Source organism: Sardina pilchardus, chromosome 23 (assembly GCF_963854185.1).
Source record: "Sardina pilchardus chromosome 23, fSarPil1.1, whole genome shotgun sequence".
NCBI classification, from domain to species: domain Eukaryota; kingdom Metazoa; phylum Chordata; class Actinopteri; order Clupeiformes; family Clupeidae; genus Sardina; species Sardina pilchardus.
The window spans coordinates 26,858,623-26,885,993 of NC_085016.1; the positions used below are offsets into that span (position 1 = coordinate 26,858,623).

At 42.8% G+C, this 27,371-nt stretch overlaps 1 protein-coding gene across 1 annotated transcript; it reads left to right on the top strand.

Annotated features, from left to right (window-relative positions):
- Nucleotides 1-117: 117 nt before the first annotated feature.
- On the top strand, nucleotides 118-21,131 carry calcrlb (calcitonin receptor-like b). Its single transcript, XM_062528188.1, has 13 exons — nucleotides 118-254; nucleotides 11,276-11,368; nucleotides 11,857-11,977; nucleotides 12,959-13,078; nucleotides 13,743-13,855; nucleotides 14,343-14,434; nucleotides 14,637-14,763; nucleotides 15,050-15,203; nucleotides 15,691-15,751; nucleotides 16,251-16,317; nucleotides 16,808-17,026; nucleotides 18,148-18,189; nucleotides 18,535-21,131. The coding sequence occupies exons 2-13, from the start codon at nucleotides 11,318-11,320 to the stop codon at nucleotides 18,766-18,768; spliced, it is 1,401 nt and encodes a 466-aa protein (XP_062384172.1). The 5' UTR covers nucleotides 118-254; nucleotides 11,276-11,317; the 3' UTR covers nucleotides 18,769-21,131.
- Nucleotides 21,132-27,371: the final 6,240 nt, after the last annotated feature.

The following is a 27,371-nucleotide window of genomic DNA, read 5'->3' on the forward strand; positions in this document are numbered from 1 at the left end:
TCTCTCTCTCTCTCTCTCTCTCACACACACACACACACACACACACACACACACACACACACACACACACACACACACACACACACAGACAGAGGAAAGAGAGAGAGAGAGGGGAGAGGGAGAGACCCAACGTCGATATTAGTGATGTAACAGGAAGCCACTGTGGTGGATCTCTTTCAAGCTACATCGGCTCCAGACCAGCACGCTGCTACAGTTTTGGATAGTTCACTTCTACACGTCGCCTCTGCATCAAGGTGAGGAAAAGTATTATTTTAACTTCAAATGTGTCTACTTTAAATGTATGCTGATGTAATGTAGCGCTGCCAACAGCAAACAGTGTCGGCTTTATTGTACAGGTCAAAATATTGGGTATAGAGCCCAAAATAACGAATAGGATGTGAGACACTTGCAGCTGTGCGTAGAGATCGCCGGCGTTTGTATGTAACGTTGTAAAACAACATCCCCACAAAAGTATCGCTTTTAAATGGAGCTAGTCATATGAAACATAGTTTGTCGGAGCAACGTTAGCTGTACAGGCAGGCTGAACATCTCATATAGTTAAATGCTTGTTTGGAATTTGAATGTTCAAACTTTTACATTTTGTCTTACTCCTGCTTTAACATGTGCCGAACGGCTACCTAGACTACTCTTTAACTGGGCTCCTTGACAAAAAACAGTAGTCAGTGGTATGGCCTTGTCAGGCCTTATTAGATACAAACACTAGGCTACCTGTTAGTGGCGTTTGGCTGTATAATATTCATTGCTGAGTTTGAAGCTGGCGAAAGATTTTGGTAGGAGCTCCCTGCTGATCCGCAGCTGACCATGACCAAGCGTAGAAGCACATCTGTGTCTCTGCCTCTAAACATGAACTTTGCTGTGGATTTCTTAGTTTTGTTACTTGGTTTTGTTTAGAGGTTCGTGTTTGTTTGAAAGAAAGTTTGCTCTGGGCGCAGCCAAGTGGTTGTGTAATAATTAGTGGAAGTGCAACAAAGGGGGCTTCCAGGAGTGGTGGCAATTAAGATTTTAACGCAACACACTCTAACACCCACAGTGAATTGAGCATGTGAGAAAGACAAAGCAGCTTTGATTTTTTTTGGGAAGTGTTAATGTCATTTCTTCCCCTATTGCGTGATTCCTCTTAATGGACACTGAAATCACCACTGTTGAAAGCTCGGCAGTGGTGGAGCAGACCAATTATGCAATGTTTCCACAAAGTCATAAACAACCTTTATGGTTCCCCATAGTGAACAGGATTGGCATGACTCCGCTTACTGCTTAGCATTAAAAAATAAATAAATAAATAAATAACGTCCCACGTATTCCGTCGGAGACCGGGGGAGACGGCTCCACGGTCCTCGCGACTCTCTCCCCTCAGGCTTGCTTGACCTGTTTCGCGCCCTCACGGCTGGATCTCGCCCAGGTCTCCACGCTTGGCTGTGCGTGTTTGATAGCAGATTCTCCCTCCTGGCGCGGTAATATTGCTGGAGGTTCAGAAACAGATACGATGCTGCAGTTTTAAATACGTAGGCCTACCAGTCCTCACTGCTGGTATTGGTTTCTATGTACAGTGGTCTTCACCTAAGCAAACTATCACAGAGCCCCAGAGAAAGAACTGGGTAAACATGGGTGCTTCTAAACATTTATCCTTGTGGTTGGAACCTGTTGTAAGCTATAAGCTTATGCTTTGTTTATCCAATGAAAGGTTGTTTGTTGATAGTATAAGTCATTTATCATAGTTGTTTGAAAATTCAACTATCATCATCAAGACTCGATTGTTCTCACACAATTCAGTGGAGGACCATTGATGAAAGATACTGGTTGGAGATTAGTGTATTAGTGACGTGCTTACAGACTCCAGAAGATATTTTAGACAAAGTCGTGAAAAATGGGTTGTTGATTGTATTTCAGACATTTGGCATTTTTCCTTTGGATTGGCCAGTTGTTTGAACATTACTAGGCCAGTCAACATTCAGTTGTTCACACACAATTTGGAAGGACTATTGATGTAAGAAAATGTTGATGCTGTTGGAGTGCTGGTTGAAGATCAGTTGACTGGTATGCTGACAGTCTTTAGGTGATGTACACCTTTAAGAAGACAGTCATGTGTCAGGGAAAGTGTGCCTAACTGTGGGATGGAAAAAAGAGACATAGAACGTTCTGACAACCCTGGGTGTTTCCCAAGTGGACATGAGTTAAACAAACTGTCAGGGGCTGACACTGGCTTCCTGATTTACTGAGCATGGCTCCAGTGAGGGCAGGAGAGAGAATGTGTGTGTGTGTGTGTGTGTGTGTGTGTGTGTGTGTGTGTGTGTGTGTGTGTGAGTGAGAGAGAGAGAGAGAGAGAGAGAGAGAGAGAGAGAGAGAGAGAGAGAGAGAGAGAGAGAGAGAGAGAGAGAGAGAGAGAGAGAGAGAGAGAGAGAGAGAGAGAGGGGAAGAATATGTGTGGGAGTGTGTGTGGGAGTGAGATAGACAGAGAGAGCAAGAGAGAGAGAGAGACAGTGTATGTGTGTGTGTGTGTGTGTGTGTGTGTGTGTGTGTGTGTGTGTGTGTGTGTGTGAACACATAGCGTGTGCTTGTGTCTATGACATTGCTCCATCTCTCTCCTCTGGACTCTCAGACTGGACAGGAAGGCCAAGGAGTTATCGGGTTTCGCCCCTCTGTTGTTCCATGGAGGGCAGAGCCCTGTTTTGCCCATGCAGCCCTCTACCCAGCAGGCATCACTCTGGCCCTGTCTCCATGGATGTGCCTCTGAGATCCACCCGCCCTTTCACACTCAGGTCTCAGTTGACTTCTGCACACACGCAGGGCTGGAGGTCGTGACTTTAGTACCATAGAACTTAATGGTGCCGTTCTCGATTCAGGTTGTTGATATGTAACTTCAGTGGTCAGCCTCCCTCCCACGCTTGTGTGAAGCAATGCTTTGACTGGCTGGAGAGGTCTATGGCTCTGGCTGAGCCACTTTGTGTGTTTGCCATTGGCCAGTCCAGAACAAACTAGTTTTTTTTTTTTTTTTGGAGAGCACGCATTGAAAGGATAACTAGACGGATGTGAGGATAGTTTTACTCAGTTTGACAAGACTCCATTGGATTAAAATCAAGGACTGCACCTTTACTGCCCCCCTCCCCCTTCCTTTAAGGTGACCCATTTGAGAAGCGTACTGGACATAGCTGAGTCATCTATTCTAGTGTGTGCTGCTGTGCTCCCTGCATTTGTATACCTCTGAGCTGGTTTCCATAAGAACTGCATTCCGGATGTGGCCTCCCATCTGTGGATTAAATCTTCCCCCTATGTCTCGGAGTTCTGTATATTATGCTCTGGCATATGTGGAGGTTTCTGGACCTTCTGGGGCCACTGGTAGGCCCACTGGGGCCCCGTGACGGGCCTCATCCCCCTGCCTCGTCAGCCCTGTTTCCTCCCCTCTCACTCCCCTCGTCAAGCAGGACTTGTTATATTCACATTGAATTAGAACTCAATTCAACTAAGTTTTGTTTGTCTACATAGCACCAATACCCCTGCCCCTGATGTTAATATGTAACATGATAATATTGTTAGTCATACCCCTTATCATCACTTACAGGTCAGTGTACAGGGTATGTGTGTAGCTGTAATGCAGAACCCAGTGCATCAAAAACTGACAAAAGAGATAATTTTCCCACATGCTGCTATACAATATACGGTAATGCTGTGGCAGGTGTTCTGGGCTCTTCGGCTTGGCTTTGTCAGAAATATCATTCTCTGTATTTATTCAGTGTGTCAGTGTACTCAGTATAGAGTTAAAAGCTGTTATTTAAGGCAAATGAACTACAGTGTTATTTAAAAAAAGCCTTTCACCCAGAAGCACTCATTCTCATCAGGCCCACAGTGCTTGAATTGAACCCATGACCTTAGTGCTGATAGTATCTTTCTCTGATAGTCCAGCTTGGTTTTGTTGTTGTCTGACATGAGCACAACTTGGTGAAGCATATCCTCTACAAATGCCAATTAGCATGGTCATCACAGATCAATGCACACCAGAAATAGCCCAGTCAGTCGAGGTAAATGTAATCTGTAGCCGTGGCCTAATGCATGGAGAACCCATATCGGAAGGCACATTAAGATTATAAAGAGAGAGCTGGCTGGAAATCGGATCATAATTGCAAATCACCAGCTCCAACAGTAGTGGGCCTGAACAAAGGATTTGCTGTGGGGATGCATAAAGGCCTGAATGGATGTGATTCATAAAGAATTCTCACTGGTGCTTATGCAGGTATACCTGTCTACTGTTGGAATTATTCCCTCTTAACTCCTCGATCTGTCTAAGCCTCCGTTTAAGCATTACTTTATTACTAAAGCTATCATACTATTGCCATTCAGGTCTAATAAGAGGTGTGATTGTTATGCACACCATGTCCTTAATGTGGTTGCTCATCTTTTAGTTGTTGTACATATGCTAGTGACAGCACTTAGCGAGGTGAAATGATTGATGTGACGACGTTCCCTGGGATATTTTTCACTGCTATAGTGTAGTGGATAATGAGTCAGTACTAACCTGGGACTAACCTCTTAACAACCATTTAGCTTGGCAGTTATGATTGTTCTCTTGCGAGTGATCTAACAAAGCTTTGTTAGATATTTCTGTGCATTTCATGGCAACATGCAACATGGTTGTAGCATGAACGCGTGTGCACTGCTCTTAAGAAGTTCCTAAGGGGAGCTGTCCATGTAAACAGTGCTGAAAAATATTCTAAAATTTGGTGATATCAGGTGATATCAATTGCCACTTGAACTTCATAGGACCTACATGCCCTACTTGACTACATGACTTAAAAGATGAAGAAAGAAACAACAGAAAAAATCATATAACTTAATAAAACCCCTGGTCCCCTGGTATGCCTATGACGCACACATACGGAAATACTGCTAATGATTTGAAATTAGATTATTGGACTGTTGTTTATTGCATGATGTGGGAACATTTGAGGCTTTTGCTACTCAAGCTGACCAAAGTAAGGTTTGGTCTCTGCTACTTCTGAGTGTCACTGTATTTTAGGTGTACAGTAATTGAAGAAGAAACTTAAAGGTGAGGAAAAGGCTGATTAAGACAGTGTAAATAATAGGCTATATGCCTATGACTGATTTTGATGCAGCACAGGTCTTGTAGGTTTAGCCATAGGCTTTGCCCTTTACTCTGCTCCCCCCTTTTTTCAAAAGAAAGTGTCAGAAACTGTTCAGCCAAATTCCCATTTCATAAAATTGCCAATTATGTCAATTTTAATCACACTATGAGCATGAATTATAGCTATTTTCGGTAAAGCTGTTTCGCTGCATTTGCATATGATGACAATGACTTGGGGACATGAACAGCAATGTTAAATGTATTGGGAGTTGTACAGTACAAGTCCTTCTACAGTATGTCATCTTGGTGACCTCGTGAGAGGTTCTTGTTAAGGCACACTGCAACACACACGCTGTATGGCTTGGGATATACCTGAAGAGCTCTTCCAGAACGCTATAAATCCATTCTTTGAACATTAATAAGTCATGTTATTTAGTTGTGTATTTTCAGGCAATATCAATAAAAGTGCAGTTGTGTTGTTTTGATAAAGTGAAGATTAATGAAAAATGAAATAATCAGTCACAGTTTCACTAAGATTATGGGAAAACAACAGCAACAGAAAAATGATATATGAAAATGCATTCAAATAGATGGTATATCATTTTAGAATAGAGCTCTTCACGTTTTGATCAAACGTGTTGCTTAGGAAACTTTGCTTCAGTACTATGCTGGCACTACACATGTCAGTGGAGGACATGTGTACTTAAGGATAGGGTAGACCATAGAATTCAGACTCATATAAAGTCTTGCACATATCATCATGTGCTACACCTTTACTCTTGTATTACTTATTGCCCTTGGCGCTTGTGGGAGTGTTGCCTCATCTTTGAGGTCGTGCCTGACTGACGCACCAAACGGATGCAGGATACGCGTGGCAGCCATGGTGCATACGCACTGTTAAAAGCAATACTGTGTGTCCCAGATCTGTGGTTCAGCTAATGCTACCCATACATCAGAAGACTTTGACAAGATTTGGAAAAGATTCTTGAAGGATTGGAGTCTTTATGTAATGCCACCCAATTCCAGCTTTTCTCCAAATCCTACAATCTTTCAAGAATCTTAACCAAAACTTTGTCAAAGTCTTCTGGTGTAAGGATGGCTTAAGAAGGTTTGGGGAATGCTCTGTAAATTGTAAAACACTCGTAACAGGGACTTTACGAACTACATAGACTTGTGATGGTCCTGGTAAAGTCGGCCTGGTGTAGTACCAGTATGTTGGAGTATCAGTAGGTTGCAGGGGATCATTACAGAGCATCTTGGAAACAACAGTTGTACACAATCACACTTTGAAATATTTCCTCTGAAGCTTCTGAGGCTGTTTTCTCCCTGTCCATGTGCTAGACTTCCGCACCAGGAGATGAACAGAGAAGTAGACTCTCAAGGAGCTCTTCATGCCTTTAGATGCTCCAAAATGATACTGCTTGGGATGTCAGATGTCTGACGTCAAGATCAGCCTAGTTACAGTAATTGATGGGTTCCCCCAGATAAAACTCTAAGTGTAACATGGTTAGATAGAGGTCTAGAGTCTAGACCATGCAATTCTAGGGCAGTGGTGTTGTATGAAAGTAAGCATGCCAGAATTAAAGCCTAGTGTTATTGCCATGCTAGAGTGCTTTGGGGGAAACCCAGATTGCTAAACCACTCTGAATACCAAATCCAATCGACTGGCTAGACCAGGTCTGCCCAGAATTCCATTCTTTGGTGTGGATATTTGTGGCACTCCCGATATGCAAATATGCTCTTTAAAAGGACCTAGACAAAAAAAAAAAAAGAAAAGAAAGATTCGGGTAACATCCTCTGTTTGCTTATTGTCTGTCGTCTCCACTTCTTGGAAGCCTGCTCTGTCTCAGCTGTAACAGACAATACCCAGTGGGAACTGCTCGCATATGGCTGCAGTCATGTGGCTGGTGAGGAGAGAGACAGGAAATGTTTCAAGGCCTGAAACAAAGGGATCACATGGCCGCTCGTCCTCCACCACTGGCCATGCCAAAAGCTCTTGATTCAAAAGGGAAGCGACGGCAAGGCCACACAGATGTCACAGACACTTGGGCCCAACTTGGAGTCGCACGCATGTTTCCCCACGGAAAAAGGCTTTTCACGGGTGGGGACGTGATAGGAACAAGGGGGTGTGTGCGCACAAGTATGACTGTACCTGTGTGTATACTAAAACTTTTTATGGGACCAGAGAACTCTTCGCTGCCTACAGAAGTGTTTACTTACAGGCGTATCCTGACACAACTCTGTGAAGCGCGAGCACAACACCAGAGGACAACACCAGAGCGATTCTCAAATCTTAATGGGGATTTGGAAAGGGTCTGGGGATCTCTCATTCACTTCCAGTTTCCGAAGGCCAGAGCCAGTTGTTAAATGAAACTTAAATTGGAACTTTGAGCTATTACCAAGTATAGCAAACACATCTATCTCTCTTGTAAAGTGATGTTTTAAATGTTTGAAGCAGTTTACTTAATTTAAAAGAAAACAGATGTCCACAGTCCATGTAATTTCACTGATGCCATCATAGCAGCCATTGATTGTGTGGAACAACAGCACTGCTAACTGTACACTGTAAACTCATAACTTGTTTTTTTTCTAACTCAAAAATGCAAAGTTTAAAGATGATGATGATGATGATGATGATGATGTTTGCAATGATCCTTTGCAATAATATTAAAGGTATACTGTGCAACGTTTTTCAGTTAATCAATTCGTTCCATACTGTTATATATGATTAAATGGGTCATTACCGGTTGAACGGTGTTTTTTTGGCCACTCTAGTGGTCTGTAGCGGTAAAACCACACTTGCAACTTCACGAGACACCGGGCACGCACCCATGCTCTACTCCAGGAAGTGTCATGTAAAGTCTCATGAAAAGGCACGGCAGACTGACTGATTGAGGAGTTTTGTCAAATATACACGCTAAAGCTGTAGGGGAAGCTCTGCAGAGAAATATGCAAGCATAAAACGAGCGAAAATGAAAAGTGAAAGCGAAACCGGCGATGAAATTGCCAATCCTGCATAGTATACCTTTAAAACCATCAACCATTTTATTTGTTTTACTCTAAGTGCTAATTGCACAAATGGCAAAATTATTAGGAAAATTTCTATTTAGGTTCTGCTTAATTTATTCTCTATAATTTATTCCCGCCATAAGTGAGTCACACCATCATCACTCAAAGTCAAACTAAACAAGAAAATAAGTTATCATAACTCAGTTGTTGAGAGTGTAAGTTATTCTGAAGAATTGCTTCAATCTTCAATCCTTTGCTAAAAGCGTTGAAGTAATAAAGTAATATAATTGTCAGGGTGTGCATGTGACAGTATTGGTCATGCTAAAATACTGATTGGGTGTACATGGGTGCTGTCATTATGGTGAACTTGGACATTTGACATATTTAGCTGCAGTTGAATGTTGATGAATGCTGGTAAATGAGATATGGTCAGAGTAACCACTACGGAGAATTGAATTGTAATTGAAGAGACCTACTTGACAGTTTGAGTGTACGGTGAAAGATGAGCTGGCTCTTGCAGTGAAGTACATTTTTGGGGACTTTTGTAGTTCAATGCACATGGAGCTCTCAAGTAACATCTAAGCAGTGACAAAATAGTTGGTCAACAAATGCACTGACCTGAGTGTAGAGGGGCAGTTATTTCACCTCTGGCAATGGAGCTGAAGTATCAATTTGTAAATTGCATTGTAGTTCTGTTTTTTACAAAGCTGTGGATCAAATCATCTTAATATACTTGTGTTTTGGACTGGCTTTGCATCATGTACAGTGTGGCATGTAGGTCATTTTGTGGGCATGGAAAATAGAAGGTTGTGGTTAGGAGCAAACCCATGAAGTCATCATCAAGTGTGTAGAACCCTTCGCCTTCACTCAGCTCCTCAGCGTAGCCTCGTTCACCGCACTGACAGTTCGAAATGTCAGATTGCCAGAGTCATGGGCAGTGGCTAGCGACCAGCGAATTCCTTTCATTTCTGTCACGAGCGTGCTGGGGAGCCCCACCCTCTTCCTCTTGTCAGACTTCATCCGTCCGCCAGCGCGCAGTGACAGGGGGCTCTGTCACGGGTAATAAGCCAGAGTGATGTCACAAAGCGTGCGCGAAAGGTGTGTGTCAGGTTGCCCCGGCGATGGAATCAGAAGCAGCTGTTTGGGGCGGCAGCTAGACCTTGGGAGGAGGGAAGAGGAATGAATACAGAGTGATATGTTTGTGTTTGCGCCTGGTGGACATTTTTAGTAATCTCATACTCTTAAAGACATGCCACCAGCACCAGCACCACCGAGGTTTGCCCACCTGCCTGCTCACCACAATGAACACAAAAAGAATTTTGAAGGTTCGACAAAACCAACACCAGCCGAATGAAGAAACAATGAAATATCCAAGCTTTTGAACATTGGAGGCCAACTAGTTCATCACTCCCCACTGTGAGGAACTCCTAGTGAACCTGAAGCTCTCTCAGATCGGAGTGATTGGCATTTGAGAAAATAAACAAACAAGTCTCTCTCCTCAGCTCTGGTGGTGGTGAAGTGCTGACCTTTTAACATTGGCCCATGGACAACAGATGTGAAATAGCCATTTTGGCCTCTTCTGGCATATTTACAATATATATCTAATGTGCAAGGTCCATGTCAAATAAACCTTAAATACGATCAATAAATACACTAAATACAATAAAATAAATAAAATGAATAAAGAAATGAATGAATGTATACTTGCTCTGCCTTGCTGCAGTCGGGCCCGTTGCAGTCTCGTCCCCTCCGAGTGTCTGTCCGCTGGCCGATTGAGCGATCATGACACCGCGGAGTTGGCCGCCCTCCACCGACCGTTGGCCCACAGTGCTCTTTTGCTTACCAAGCCGCTGGCTGGAACACGAGGCCAGAGGGTCAGATGTCCCCAACTGTTTGTATCGGGACGCGAGGAGTTTACTCGCTCCGGTCCAGCACGATCAACAAAAATATTGAAGGGATCGCATAACCTGGGCAACAGGGAGACGCAGGGAGAGTGTTTGCTTATGAAAACAACGGCCTCGCTTAGAGGAATGCGCGTGTATATTCGACACAGCTTGAGCAGAAATGGAGACTTTTATGTGTAAAAAAAGACTCTCCTTGGGCAGCTCTTTTGTAGCATTTGAATCCAGTGACCTGCACAAGAGATGAGAGATGAAAGGGTGAGAGGAATTTATGGCAACACTACTTTTTTTCCAAGAAAAAAATAAATAAATTGGGGTGCCTTTTAAGCCTTTCATTGACCAGTGGATAGAGTGACCGGAGGCGTGTAGAAGAGAGAGAGACAGGGTGGGATTGGGAAATGACCCTGGCCAGACTCGACGCTGGTTCCCCCAGTTGCGCCACACCACCCTCCATGGCAGCTCTGACTGGACTCTGCTTTATAAGATTAGCGTAAACATGCTATGGTACATGTCATGCACGTCATGCAACTATGTCCACTGATTAGAGTATGGCATGTTCCCATTGAGGGAAGTAGCCATGACGGCTCTCCAAATTGTATTTTCCAACAGCTGAATATCGTGTGCCATAGGCCATCATAGTATCATGCAGTCATGAAGATGATTTATCATGATATAACACTGTTACATCACTGGGCACTGATTGTTATGATTATTTATGACAACATACTGTATGACAACTGCCATGACAAAATTGTGACATGCTGGTGTGTGTGTGTGTGCGTGTGTTATGGAACAGAGTTCAGGGAAAGTGTCACTGAATTTGTTGGGTGTTTCCTCTCTGTGAAATAAAAACACTCCGTCCTTGTTGTTTATTGTCTCTATGGGCTGTTGTTCCTTGGGTAGATGTTCATCTTAGCATTGCTGACACACAGACCAAAATACACAAAGACTCAAATATATACTTAAAAAACCTTCTTCAAGTTGTCACATTTTAGTCAGTTGAGCAGTTCTATCATGCCTCTAAGCTGTAACTAACTGGCCTGTGGTACTACAACCTGCTTAACTTAGATGTTGAAACTTCTGTGACCATGCTGAATGAATATAGATATTCTGTGTGTATCATACATACAGCTATGTTATTTACAGATATTTAGCTCATGGGTGAGGGATTGCGTTTATAAAGAGACTGAAGGAAATACCTGAAATGTCTAGATTTGCACCTATTAAATACAACCTGCAATGCAATTAACTGTTGAGTCTTTCTTTTCAGGTCTTACTGTGAATAAGGCAAGTGCTTACATAACAGCCTAAGATGGATTGCTGTTGGATGATCCTGCTTCCTTTACTGGCCTTGGCCCCTAAGGTACAATTTTATTCTCATTCATTTTAATTAAATGTCTTTGGCAGTCTCTGCGATGTCGCGTTAGTACAATGTTTGTTTAGCTAAAATGGTGGTGAGGGTTTTGCTCAAGGATTGTTTATTTGTCTTCCCCTCATATCCAGTCTGGGTCACTGAACTTTCCTGTAGACTTCAGGTTGTTATGTAACACGTTATTTCCTTAGACTTACTATGCCTCTTAAAGGCTGAATTGTATGGTTGTCTATAAATGTTATTTGCTGTTTGCAGTATAAAGAGCAGCAGGTGTCATTTACAGTCATTTTCTTTGTGTTAGCCACATTGTGTATAAGCTGCAGGACAGCGGTAAAAGACACAACACCATATTAATACCATATTAACTGCCCTCATGTATCAATCTCATAGCTGAAGAATGTATAGGCCATGGGTATTAATTGGGAAATTACCGTAATTATGACTCTGAACTTATGACAGAACTCTGTTTGTGACTACAGGTGTTTGTTGTGGCCCACCAAGAGGAGAATAAGACTGGCATTGGCAATATCAGAAATAAGATTGTCACTGCCCAGTTTGAGTGCTATCAGAAGATCACTAAGGACACGCTTCACAGGCGAGGTAGGATTCAGCACGTCTGATTGGTCGTCCACAGGTACAGCAGTAGATAGATTGCTGCGCAGCTGTTGGGAGATCAGGGGTGTGGAGGGAAACATCCAGTGCCGTTACTTGTAGCCCCCTTAGGACTAAAAAAATAACAAACCTTCAGGCGGTCTGAACCTATACAGATGTTCAGTTGCATTTGCAATGATGTGTGAAGTTTACTACACTTGTGCAAGTGCCACGCCCTAAATGATGTCAAGATATAAAATGTTATATTTACAAAGTGTTATAAACTGTGTAAAGAAATGTGACAACTTGCGACAATGTTTTTGTAATGTTAGTGGTTGTATTATCTGGAAACATGCTGATGATCGCTTGTAGAGCATGTTTATTTTTTTGCTAGTTTGCTAGTTCTTTTGCTCAAATGTTCTCTCCTCTACGTGAGTGTCAACAAAAAGCATGCAGCAGCTGTGCAGTTATAACTCCGTCCAAGCTGCTTTACTCTTTTATTAAGTACACCCATGTGACAATCTCAGGGAGAATAATCTGAAAATTAAATTTTTCGAAACAGCAAACACAATTCTTAGATGGTGTCTCTGAATAACATTTTTTTTTTTTTAAATCAGGGAACAATTAGTTAGGATGCAAACTAAAAACTAAAGAATTAAATGGTAAAAGTACCATTCTTTGTTCCACTTGAGAACACAAACCTTTTAATAACCTTTATAACCTTTTAAGTATAATGTGTCTTTTTTTGTAAGCCATGTGTCGTGTGAGGCAGCTGGGTTTCCATTTCAGACATTAGCTACAGAGAACCACTTTGTTCTCCACATAACCTTTAGAACTGAATCTTTAGAAATGAGTACAAGACAAAAAGTGTTCTTCTGATTCAGAACACAGTTGCCAGACCAGAGTAACGGCTGCTCCAGTCTCTGTCAGCCACATTCTGGCATTATGTATTTTAATGTTTTTCTCTTTTTTTTCTGGAACATTCCCTAGTGTTGGGAGACTCTATGTGTAATAGCACTTGGGATGGATGGCTCTGCTGGGATGACGTGGATGCTGGAGTAACCTCAGAGCAACACTGCCCCGACTACTACGATAACTTTGACCCCCTAGGTGAATCTCCTCTCCATCTAACTGTCTGTCTGTCTGTCTGTCTGTCTGTGTGTCTGTCTGTCTGTCTGTCTGTGTGTTGATTGTACATCTCCAGAACTGCTCATCCAAACGACTTTGCATGGGATTTGAAATGAATGGCTCATTCATTTATACATTTTTATTTATTTACTTGTGTATTTTATTATGAAGGATCAAATGTAATGGGATATATATTTTGTTGTACGTCACAGCCAGTATATATGTCCACACACCAGAACACCCTCACAAAATTGTCCCACAGCAATACCTTATAGCGAAGGACATTCAGGGGTGCTTGTCCCTAGTTGCTAACCTGTCAGCAACTTAGTTGGTTGGCAATGGGATATAGGTTTTGGGAAACACACCCCTGGGAAATACCTTAAAGTGTTAAGGTGCAGCTTAAGATGCAACTTACAAATATCATAGTGTAAAGAAGGATATGGTAAAATCACACATTACTATAATACCCTCTTATCAAAATTCACAGTAAGTAAGTTAATACCTTAGCAAGCAATCAAAATGCCTTCTGTTGTAATGAGCTTAAGCAATGGTCTATTCTCACATCACAGAGATCACATACGAAAAGAGGCCCACTGACTGTTGAACCAACCATCTCTCCCTTGTCTTGTGTCTTTTCTAAACACAGAGGTGGCAACTAAAATCTGTACAGAGGAAGGGGAGTGGTTCCAGCACCCTTTTAGTAACAGAACGTGGACAAACTATACTCGTTGTCATCTCCACACCCACGACACAAGGAAGGTAAGCATCTCAAAGCAGATGAGGGAAGTCCATGTTCAGACTATACAGAGCTATATGTAATATATGACAAGGGCAAAGAGTGTTGCAACAAGGTCAAGTGCCTATTATTTGATACATATTTGATCTTTTGCACTAGAACGTATGATTTTATGTTATCAGAAGTTAGCTTGGTAGACGAGTAGACGATTATTATGGACTCTGGGAGTTATGTATATGTTTTTATGACTTTGAGTGAAGAGAAATTCCCACTTGAACGACTGGAAAACATTATCTGTACTCTATTTTGAAAGAGACCCACCCTTTCCTTTAAATTCCAGAAGTACATTATACATTTGAATGTTTTTTTTATTATTATTATTCATGGACTAGGCCCTAAGACATAACAGTTGTTAAGACACAAGTCATTATAATGCTGTCATCTTAATACACAGATAAATTGATCATGTCCATTTGCTGTTAATGGTTCCTCTATGTCCTCTTTTCCCAGACAACACTAAATCAGTACTACTTGGTCCTCATTGGCAATGGTCTGTCACTGATATCCTTGTTTATATCACTGGGAATATTTTTTCATTTCAAGTAAGTCTCTCAGGCAATCTTAATGAACATCACATGGCTATAATTCCACACGTTTATCAACATATGCAGTGACATGCGTAGCTCCGTGGAACAGTTCACCATAGTGTTGAAAGCTTTTGTTCAGTGATCTCATTCACCATATATCACAAAATAATAAATCAATGTTTTGTTTTGTTTTTGTCTTCTCCCATTTTTCTAATAGGAGCTTAAGTTGCCAAAGAATAACACTCCATAAAAACCTCTTCCTGTCCTTCATACTAAACTCAGTGAGCACCATCATTCTGTTCACAGCAGTGGCCAATAATGAGGATTTAGTCCACCAGAACCCCGTGAGTGTCTTATTGAAATGTGTGTTTGTTTTTGTGTGTCTGTATATTATAAACAAACTATAAATCATTATTTACATGTCTCTAAAGTATATTATGCCATATGTCATGTATTAGTTAACCCTTTCCTAACCACAGAGAATAATAAAGCCAGTGCTGATATCAGGTTTCTCTGGCGCTAAGCGGATGCACAGTATACTCCCCCTGGATGGGACACCTGTCCATCACAGTATCTATCCAAGTATAGAAGTGTATAGTAACTGGTCATCTGTTTGCCTTCGGGCCACAGGTGAGCTGCAAGGTGTCCCAGTTTCTGCATCTCTACCTGTTGGGCTGCAACTATTTCTGGATGCTGTGTGAAGGCATCTACCTGCACACGCTGATCGTGGTGGCGGTGTTTGCCGAAAAACAGCACCTCATGTGGTACTACCTGCTGGGATGGGGTAGGTTCACAGACAGCACATGTGGTACTACCTGCTGGGATGGGGTAGGTTCACAGACAGCACATGTGGTACTACCTGCTGGGATGGGGTAGGTTCACAGACAGCACCTCATGTGGTACTACCTGCTGGGATGGGGTAGGTTCACAGACAGTGGAGTAATGTGCTATAGTTACACTGAGCTTCTCAAATAGGATGGGGAAGTCAAGCACAGCCTGTGTTTGCTTGTCTTTGTTGTATATTGGTTTCCAGGAGGTTCCGGTGTTTATTTTAGTCCTTGTGCCTGTGTGTGTTTTTATGTGTGAATTTCTCTCTGTCTCTCTCTCACTGTTTGTATGTGTGTGTGTTTTTCTCTCTCTCTCTCTCTGTGTCTCTCTCTCTCTCTGTGTCTCTCTCTCTCTCTCTCTCTCTCTCTCTCTCTCTCTTCCTTTGTCTGTGTGTGTGTGTGTGCGTGTGTGTGTGTCTGCTTTTTTGTGTGTGTTTACTCTAGGGTTTCCTCTCATACCGACACTCATTCATGCCATAGCACGGAGCTACTACTACAATGACAAGTGAGTCAGCCCTGCACTGTGTCTCATACTGCCCAGTACTGTATCCCTGTATACTGAAACAGGACATCTAGAGCCTCTCTGCCCAGCACTGTGTACTGCCCAGGGGTGCGTTTCCCAAAACCATAGTTGCTAACCTGTTAGCAACTTAGTTGGTTGGCAATGGGAAATTGCATTGCAACTAACAAAGTTGCTAACTTAGTTAGCGATTATGGTTTTGGGAAACGTGCCCCAGTATTGTATATCTCATACGGCTTAGTACTGTATCTTGTACTGAAACAGGACTTCTAGAGCCTCTCTGCTCTCTCCAGGCTAGTTTCGTATCACTGGAGAGAATGATACTGAAAGAGTCCATCATGAAGACATCAACATGACTGGCAAAAGCCACTAAGCTGTGAAACTAGTGCCCTGATACCAATCCCTAGAACGGCTATATTTCTCAGTGACAGATGATAAAAAGTTTATGTTTGTGTTCTGTGTGTGTGTGTTTTCCACCCTGCAGTTGTTGGCTGAGCTCAAGCACAACTCTGCTTTACATTATTCATGGTCCAATTGGCGCAGCTCTTTTGGTAAGCTAAACACATACACGCACACATACACACACACACACACACACACACACACACACACACACACACACACACACACAGACACACACACACACACACACACACACACACACACACACACACACACAGTCTTTTTTCTCAACAGTACTCTATTGGTCTCTCTCTTTTACTTATATAAGCCAAATGTTGGTGACATCAGTAGCCTACTTTGATCCTATTCCCCTTCAGTTGTTTGTGCTATATGTTCTGTAATGTTTCAAGGCTTTACTTCAATTTTATATACGTGAATAAGAATTAACATACTTGTATGTGGCAGTAATAATGGCATTATTTGTCATTGTAGTCATGAGAATATCTGTTTTATTCTTGTATTTTATCCATGTACATGTATTTGCCAACTTTTACTGAAAAATGGCTGAGGATTTTTATTTAGGCATATTTTTATGATTTCAACCTGGTCTATACTTGTTTGGTTGACATCATCATGTAGGTGAACCTATTCTTCCTGCTCAACATCATCCGGGTTCTGATCACCAAGCTCAAGGTGACCCACCAGGCTGAGTCCAGTCTGTACATGAAGGCAGTGCGGGCCACTCTCATCCTGGTGCCGCTCCTGGGGATCCAGTACGTGCTGGTTCCCTACAAGCCAGTGGGCCGAGCCTCCTCAGAGATCCACGCGTACGTCATGAACATTCTCATGCACTTTCAGGTGAGAAAATGCACGACACAAACGCAACACGACACAACAACACAACACAACACAACACAACACAATGTGAATTGTGTGAATGCGTGTGTGTGTGTGTGCACACATACACATGCGTGCAAGCACACATGCACACACACAAACTCTCTCTCTCTCTTTCTCTCTCTCTCTCTCTCACACACACACACACACCCTAAAGCCACTTTACTTCTCCTATCCCTCTTGTTACGCTGAACACAGTGAAACTGGATTGTCCACTGAGAACTGCAAGCAGGAGTCTAGTTACAGTATGAATGTTTATACTAGTCCACTTAGCCATGTATGTTTTTACAGTAGACAGAATCTGGTTGCACCTATTAAAAAAACTTCACTTAAAAACCTTCCGGAATGTGGAACATTATTCTTTGCAATATGAAATGATGGAATGTAGAATATTTAGAGGAAATGGTTCAGGGATTACAAAAATGTACCCTGATGTTGGTGGCAGATAAGCTGCCCGGAAAATCAACTTCACTCATGTAGTGCTTATATTAGGCAAATATTTAGCACATTTCAGGCCCTCCAGTAGAGAAGTTCAAGAGTTTAAATGACCAGCAGACAACATTCTGAGAACATTGTAACACGTTTATTTTCTGTCATTCACGATTGTGTATAGCTCCTTTGGACTCTTTTCACATTTCACTCCCACATGAGCCTAGGTTGGAGACAGGCGACATCATTTAGGTTTGTGTCAGACTTGATCTCTTTGGAGAGCCTACAAGCTCAGGGGATCAGTGGTTAGTTTGATCTGTGCTTAGCCCCTTGACCTCTCTGCATCTCTAAGAGAGAGATTTTACGGAAACTGTGTGAGTGTGTGATTTGTTGCATGTGAATCACAAACAGGTGTAGATCTCATCTGGATTGAGGTCATTTCTTTTGGAGGGAATATGACATGAACATTGTGCACATTATGCTCTGAGAGGTTTTGAGAGTGAGAAGTCCAGTGGTTCTCCTTCAGGGCTCTGTGATTTCTTTACATACTGTTTTCTTTCCACAAAGAATCATATGCATACAACCCAGGATATATACTTTGAAAATAGCTATGCATTTGGTTTTGACTAACTTCTACTTTTCTTTGTGACTAGGGGCTTTTGGTGGCCACGATATTCTGCTTTTTCAATGGAGAGGTATGATTTACAAAAGAGTACTTTATCTTACCCTCAGCCTACTGTATAGCAAATAGCACTTATTTACAATAAGACAAGTAACAACCACCTATAACTGTAAAATGAATCAGCGAAATCAGTGAAAGCTAACTCTGTGTGCCTGTGTGTACAGTATGTGTGTACAGTATATATCCTTAGTGTGTGTGTGTGTGTGTGTGTGTGTGTGTGTGTGTGTGTGTGTATACTTGTGTGTGTGTGTGTGTGTGTTTACTTTCATCAATGTTTGGATCTTAAATTCTTCCCCTGTGTTAAGGTCCAGATCAAATCCTTAAAGCATGTGTATGTGGCGCTCTGTCTCCTCCGCAGGTCCAGAGTGTTCTGCGGAGGAACTGGAACCAGTACCGCATCCAGTTCCGCAGCACGCTGGCCCACCCGGAGGCGCTGCGCTCGGCCTCCTACACCGTGTCCTCCATGACCTCCTCCATGACGGAGGTGCACCGCTGCTACAGCATCGACGGGCACACGGAGCACCTCAACGGCAGGGGATACACCGACATCGACAACACCACCATCTTCAGGAACGACAACCTCTACGCCTGACAACCCCCCACCTGAGGCTCCTGAGGTCACACCTGGGCACTTCTGGAAGAGTGAAGACTGGAGAGAGGACCTTAGTGAAGACTTTAGTGACGGGCTCTTACCAGCATACGGTCACTGCCACGGATGCTGCACTTATACTGTGACCGATTTTCACTTTGATGGAGGAGAAAGACTACATTTGACTCCATGTTTTTTATGAAAGTTCTAAACGTTTGTTTTGTGGCCAACACCAGGGATCGCACTTACATTTACGGAATGTTTTTGTCATGAGGGCCTCTTAGCGATGACTGCGGTTTCTTGTCGAAATCGCGTGCATTTTCAAGTTACTCGTGCCACAGAATCTTGGTGTCTTTTTTATAGAATGCCAGTTAGTGTTATTTCAGCACTGGATGAGTGCTCAGCACCAAGACATGTGGAGGATCCACCAATAGAGAATATATTCTACTGAAATAATGCTCCAAATAGGCTAGCAGATATCACAGTACTGATGAGAGACATTGCCTTCCGTTCAACGGACCTCCTCAACATCAATACGATCTGAACGTTAAATTGAAGTTATTCATGTCCAAGTACCAGCACTAAATTGAAGAAAAAGAGAAAAGCTTGTTGATCCCCACGTAATGGAACTACGATGTAACAAAACGAAGAAATCAACAATGGACTGTATTAACCAGAAATACTGTACATGAGTGGATGCTTCAGCAACCTCTTAACGGCCCCAAAGTCTGATGCATATACCTGTACCTTGGAAACTGGAACTGTAAAACTACTGGGACATATGTATCAACGTTGCCACTATGGGATCTTGGGAATATTCTGGATTGCCAGGGAATTGGCTGTACTTGAGAAGGATTAAGATGGACTTTTGGACTTTCTTTTGGACTCATAACAGGTTTTTTTTTTTTAACAAAGTTTCTTTTTTAAAGGCAAAATGCTACAAAGGGAAGTTGTGAGTCAAGCATAATTTGAAGCCTTTGGACACACATGCTGGCTGGTACATGCCAAGAACCGGCTAGTCAGCAAGTCCATTTAAATCGGAAGAAAACACCAGGAACTTATACCTGACAAGCCAATCGTTTTTTTTGTGTTGTGAAATTCAAACACAGAGGAATTGAAGAGCCTTTTTTTAACATAGGATATTAAGAGGAACGTCTGGTAGTTTGGCCCCTCCTAGCAGCACTTTTGCAAAGATGGAGAAGTGACCTTCTGTTGGCCATGGAAGGTAAAAGTTGATCAAAACATCCTAAAGCATCAGATGCAAAGCCAGCAGGACTTTTATATACTCCCCCTTTCCACTTCCTCATAGCCCTTTTCCAGCCAAGTAATGTCATTTAATGAAGCTCTCTTAAATAGAAGCTGCACACCGCATAGCATTTCCTATTTTTATTCAGTTAAAGAAGTGAAATGTGGCCTCCAACTTCACGACTCATATCAGTTGGACTAGTAGTATAGTATGTATGTTTCTCCTCAGATATGTTTTACTTCATGGTTTCATTGAATTGTATCTTTATGTCAGGCACATAAACTTACATCACCTTGGTTACACATTGTCAGTTTTTAAACTGTCACAGTTGCCTCATTTTGAAATGCTGGAAAATGGAAGATGTATGTATTTGTTCATGAAAGAGTGTACATGACACTACCTATGACTTTGTGTGTGTGTGTGTGTGTGTGTGTATGTGTGTGTGCATGCATGCATGTCTGTGTGTGTGTGTGTGTGTGTGTGTGTGTGTGTGTGTGTGTGTGTGTGTGTGTGTGTGTGTGTGTGTGTGTGTGTGTGTGTTTGTGTGTGTGTTTGTGTGTGTGTTTGTGTGTGTGTGTGTGTGTGTGTGTGTGTATTCAGTGTTGTACATATTTATTTGTTGTATGCTTTAGTGTAATCAGTCATACACAAAAGTGCAGTATATTCATATGAATATCTAAACATCAATGGTATTTAATTATGTATCTAAATGTTTATAACATAGGCATAATGTTTGTTTTAATGTTTTTTTGGTTGTGAAATGTTGTCTAATGCTTTTTATCAGTTTGTAAATTGGTTATATCACGACTCTGTCATGTGAAATATGATGACGGATCCAAAAAAAGGAAAGAAAGGACACTGATGTCATGACACGCTGGATTTATGGCTACCGGCCGCCATGCCAAAGGGTGTGTGGACCATTTTTTTTACATCAAAACCACCAAAATCCTGCACTGTTCCTTTTGGATTGGACATCCAAAGCCACTTCCTCTAGCGCCCGAGGATGTCCGTGTTCAGTGTCAGCGCTTTCCTTTGTCACTTGTGACATTTTGTTTGCGGAAAAAAACTATACTGTATGTCTGTCTGTATGTGGAAATAAGATACTATTAAATTATTGTCCTCTGAATCGGTTTAGTCTATCTCCGTTCCAACAGCCTCACTTTGTACTTGATTTTCAGATGATGTAGTAGATACTTGAAATATCCTGATGGCGTTGTCACTCTGCTATGTGTCTAGCTCCCAAGTATGATTATTTGAATGTCTGAAATCTAATGATAGTTACTTTAATATGATTCATGTTAACGTTGAAATGAATATCACTTAAGCTGTTTACAGAAAGCAGGCTATGATTTGAAATGTTACGACACTTCAGGCCCATGCAGCACTGATGACAGCAAACACCTGCCAAGCCGCCACTTTAAGGGGAGCTGGCGGCAGTTGGGTTTAGTTTTTAGATGAACAAGCCGCCGGTCCCTGTCCCGATTTCACATCCTGCCTCAGCTACCGCCTCCCATTTGTACTAATGTAGTATTTATTATCTTATTATCAGTCTGGGGCAGCTTCCAGCTCTACTGCTATCACCATTAGGAACTGGTATTTTTTTCTTGGTGAACTTGTCACTTTAGTGTTCATAGCACAGACGGTGATTCTGGTATGTTTCTTTTTTTTGACGTTTCCAATGTTTTTGGAGTTTTATAAGATATGAGAAAATGTGGTGACACCCAGTCGTTTTGGTTGTGAACCTTTAAATAATGTGACTTGTTAGACCTGTGTGATGGGCAGTCTGCTAAGAGTAATGTTAGAGCAGTGGAAACATAAGGCCAACAGGATGTAAGATATCCTGTCCCTCTCCCTGCCCTCTCTCCCTCTCTCCCTCTCTCTCCCCCTCTCTCTCTCTCCTTCTCTCTCCCTCTCTCTCTCTCTCTGTTCTGCATACATGTGTTTGGATGTGAGCCTCTAAACAAAAACAGACTGATGTGCAAAACTCGTCTTTCTGATGCTTGCTGTGCTGTCTCAGTGTAGGATTGTTTATATATTCGCCTTCAAAGCAACTTTGTGGCTGTTCCTTTAAACACACACCCGCTTTAAACATGGACACACACACACACACACACACACACACACACACACATGCATGCATGTATAATGCCTCTGTATTCTTCACTGTGTCTTTCTCTTCTCTGTCATACACACACACACACACACACACACACACACACGCAGCCCTGGCAGGCTAGTTGCAGGAGTCAGTGATTCATTGCTATCGTGGGGGGTCCTCTCCTGAGATGAGCACAAGATGAATCCATAAACCTGATGCAGTCACACTCTCTCTCTCTCTCTCTCTCTCTCTCTCTCTCTCTCTCTCTCTCTCTCTTCTCTCTCTCTCTCTCTCTCTCACACACACACACACACACACATGTTCTGTCTCTTTCCCTTTCACACAGCTTGACTTTCTTGTCCTCTTGTGGTGACTTTCACTGTTCTTCAGCTCCTCTGTTCTTTTCTGTCTTTCCCTTTAATCTCTCTCTCCTTCTCTCTTTCTCTCTCGCACACATTCTCTCTCTCTGTCTCTCTCCCAAGCCTGGCACTTTCACTGTTCAGCCGTCATCGTTTACAGGAACATTAACCGCAGACCAATGCTTTTCATTTGCCGACCGCAACATTTGCACGTGTGAGTGTTTCAGCGCGGCTTTGAAATTAGTATCCATTTCCAACTCTGGTAACACGCCGTGCATCTGGTACCTTGGCTATTATTAGGACCATATGTTCAGGCTGTGTCGGAGGCTCCCCCAAACGGCTCCTCAGTGGGCTCTATCTCTCATCGGCAGAGTTGCTTCCCTCAGATGTGTGCGTCGTTCCTCTGAGGAATTCCTGTCAGCCTACCCTCGGACTTCCAGGAAGAGATAAAGCATAGTGGTATATGACTGCAGCCTGACAAAAAAGAAAAAAAGAAAAGCGGTATTATTTATCCAACAGCTACAGTACGTCTTAGTTTAGCTTAGTCATTTGGAACATTTTCATGGATACGATGGCACGGAACTTTCTTCCAGTTTCTTCTGTGTCACCTCTTGTGTAGTACTACAGCTTTCCCACACTACGAACTGCAACTTCCTCACAAAATGTAGAAAAAGTCACACTTTTTGGTGTGTCCATGTTTACACTCCGAGGTCTAGAGAGATTTGTTCTGTTCAGTGAGAAAACTGGAGACTGGCGGTGGGCCAAATGAGTTACGTATACAATGTGCTGCTCATGACAAATAACACACTGCAGAACACACTGTGATCCCCGTGCACTCCCCTAATCAAATACACATCTACTGGCATGAAACAAAATGGCTTCCGGAGTCTAATAATAAGCTGACCTAACATTTGCCCTGTCTGTTGATTATTGCAATTACCTTATTCCTGTTTGTACGAGTCTTTGGGAGGGTATAGGGAGATCCATGTGTTCTCTGGGACAGGCCCAAAAAGAACACAGAATACAAAACAGAACATTTGCTAGACATTGACATTGTCCATGTATTGTATATATAATCATTACACAGAGTTATTGTGCATTCTTGGACATGAGTCACACTGGACACAGGGCAGGAATGGGCAGCACTCTTTAAGCGTTTCAAAACGTGTGTTCATGGGCTCTGTGTTGCACTGGGAGATGCCAAGAGAGTACAGGCTGAGTGTACAGAAACATTTTCAGATGCATTTTTAAAATGTTAACATGGGGCAGAGTGCTACTGCATGCATACGCTACTGCACTGCATATGCTACAACAAGAGCACAGCGTCGCTATTAGTGAGTCACTTGCATCACCATCTTTATTTTTTCAAATCTTAGTGATGTTTCTTCATGTTGAGTCAGACTGAAGAGAGTGTAATGGCACGGGTCCATTTCTATCGTGTGCACATGTTGTAAATCTGCGGCGAGTGAGCGTCCTCTGAAGTTCAGAGCGGCCGTCTCTTTTTCTCCCGTTGTCAGCGTCACTGACTCACGCTTCCCTGGCCACTCGTGTCCTCAGGATGTGCTCTAAAATAGCCGTCAGGATGCCATGAGCCCTCCACAGTGCTGCAGAGCGAGCGGATCCTCTCTGGCCTGGACAGTGCTGGTGACAAACACGTGCATTCCTGCCCCTGCTGCACCGTGGGGTCGTCACCTAGGTGATGACAAACATGATTGCAAAAGGGAGGGGAAAGGGGAGCGGTTGGTTTTCAGAAATCTTTTTCATGTGATACATTCTTTTGGGTTTTTGGGGTGCTAGAACCGTGCAGGCTTTAAAGAACCCATAGGGGTTCCTTTGATGAACTCTTCAAAATAGTTTAAAGAACCATTTAGTGGTGCCATATATGAAACATGCAAAAATATTTTTTCGGTTCTATATGGCACCTTTTTTCTGAGAGTGTAAATGGACGATGGAAGGCAGTGGAGATGGACGTGGAGGGAGTGCCTGTGGTGATTGGGGGTGGGATAGAAGGAGCATGAAAAGAGCACTATAGGAGGCTATAGGAAAAGACCTGCTGCTAGACCAAGCGTACGTGACCTGTGGTGTCCTGCCCAGTGGTGTAGTCTTCGATATGCAGGACTACGCAGAATACCCACTTAAAAAACATCACCATCTCAGTATACCACTTAAAGGGGAACTACGCAATTATTTTAGCTTAATTTATCAGAACTGAACAGCTTCGGAGTCATTGGGATGGTTGTATGTCTTTTTTTGGGTTGAATGGTGGCCGTTTGGTTTCCACCTAGCGTCTGTGAGCGGAAAAACCACCCTTGCAACTTTAGGCTGGCGGGCCGGTGCGCTGACAAACAGAAAGTCATGAAAAGGCAGACTGACCGATTGAGGAGTGTTGTAAAATATACACTCTAAAACTGTAGGGGAAGCTCTGCAGAGAAACCTGCAAGCGTAAAACAAGAAAACAGCGAAGAAATCGACAAACCAGCATAATTTCGTTTCAGAATATAGGCAACATTTGAACATTTGGGGTTGATCACAGTATACCCACTACAGCTACATCACAGTACTGTATATCTACTACAGCTAACCAGACTACACCACCAGTCCTGTCAACATACGTGCTGCAGCACACTCAAGACAAAACCCACAATACTACATGTCTTTTACATCTGGTGGACGCATTGCGTTACCTTGCATCAACGTGAGTGACCAACGCACCAAACGAACACAGAATACATATGGCAGTCTGAGTCATGATGCGTTGTTAGCAGCAAGTACAACTTTAGCCCTTAGAGGAAGGGGATGTTCCATACAAAAGACCTTGGAGGTTTAACCTGCTATTTGTTCAGAAGTTTGGAACCGTCTGCTCAAGGGTCTCCTCTCAGCTTTACAGTAAAAGCCTCTGAGGCAACTTTATTTTCCTGCGACAGAACGTGTATTAAAGGGCTCTTAACAGCTGAACGTGGCATTAAACGGAACCTTTGAGCTTTTCTTCAGGATTTAAAAACTCTCTCTGAGCTGCTTTAAAGTGTCTTTGGGAGTAAAGCTGTAAAATAAACATTTTTTGAGGGAAGTAGACTAATAAACATGGTCTCTTTAAGGCTTCTCAGGGGAATCTTCAGTTATGTCTCTGCACAAGGGCGTAAAAAGCAACTCTGAAAACTTGAGAAAACAGGAATGACCTTTCGACCAGAGTTCATGACCTGGACTACGAAATGGTCGTGGGCTTGAGAGAGCCTGACTCTGATGAAGATGCTGGTAATGGACCAGGGAGTGGAAACTTTCCTACGCAGCCCTTCCTTGAACAATCACCGGTCAAAGTTCAGCCCTTGTATTGATGAAGCCAGCGCCAAACACAGTGGCAAACTCCAGAGCTGTGCTTTCAACAGCGCCGGAGGAAACGTCTCCTTTTCGGTATTTAGTATCAACTCTTCCTTGGATTGTATCAGCGCATTGGCAATGAAGTCTCTTCTTAAGCACTAATTGTTGTTTCATTGTTTGATGCAATGTAATATGAGACTTTCTGGAAATTGCTCAGGTCTTTCCCGATAATGGCTGATACACGTCCAACGATATGATTAAATAGTTCTTAGTTAAGTGCTCGCAGGTGGCGCTGATTGCAATTATCTATGAGAGCAACATGCTGTTGTGGTTTTGCAGCTATTCACAAATGGGATGGTTTTTTTTGTGACAAATCGGAAGCTTTGAATATTCTATAGATATATATATATATACACAAGTAACATGACAAGACATCTTAATTCCATTTTCATGTGACAAAATGTGTAGATAAAGATTTTTCAAGTATATTAAACGATTAGAAACGCAAGACAACTAATGTGTCAAGAATTGATGATGGATGTCTTCCTTCTCCCCAGATATCCTCCATAATATGAGTTTTAAACGGTAATTAATTAGGAATGACCTAAACCAATTCATCAGCTCAAGATGTTGGCGTAGTCTATTGTCATAAGACCAAAGCCCTTGAAATGAGACTATTAACTACTAATGTGCCGTCTCAGTGCTCCACCGGAGCACTTCATTAACAGAGACATCAAAAAAGGAGGATACTCAGTAAACACAGACAACTCCCTCCAATGACCGCAACTGGCCGGGGCTGGCAGGAAACCACGGGGAAAGTGACAGATGATGACGCGACGAGCTGACCGCCATTTTTGCTGGAGACATCTGGAAAACACAGTAGTCAGGTTGCACTGGCCGAGCGCGAGATTCCAACACTCCTGAGAACAATGGAATGACTCCTTGGCAACGGGAAAGGGCGTAGCCGCCTTATTGGTGGAGGCCGTGTCAGGGCCGAAGCCCTGACTGGTCGAGGTGACCTTTGATGGGCGGAGTCTCGGGAAACAACCCGAGGTTGTCACGGCACCGTCAAACAGAGCCCGTGTCATGAGGGTCCTTTGTTCTGCAACATTGCCTCTAAGCTGAGGGTGTCATCGCCCCCGTCCACTCCGCTCCACGCCGCCGCGCATCCCGGCGGGTCCCAGCGGCGTTCCTGAAAGTTCCAGTCCTGGTCCAAATCCCGAGAAGCGCAGTTCTCACGTCAGTCCCCTGAGCCAACATATGGCATGCGCAAGTGAGATTGTGCAACATGTCTGGGCACTGACATCATCTGGTCGGAGACACACACAGACGTATTTGTCTGTTTGTTAGTTGCTTCTCTTTCCCAGGGATATGTTTGTCTGTAAGCTGTGTATCTTCTAGACTATAACACCAAACTCTCTCTCTCTCTCTCTCTCTCTCTCTCTCTCTCTCTCTCTCTCTCTCTCTCTCTCTCTCTCACGTGGGAACTCAGGTTTATCTCTATTTCCCTCCAAAGCCACCCACTTTCATCACTGCTGAGATTATCCACATGGGTTCCATAAAAAGATGAAAAAAAGTGAAACAACAA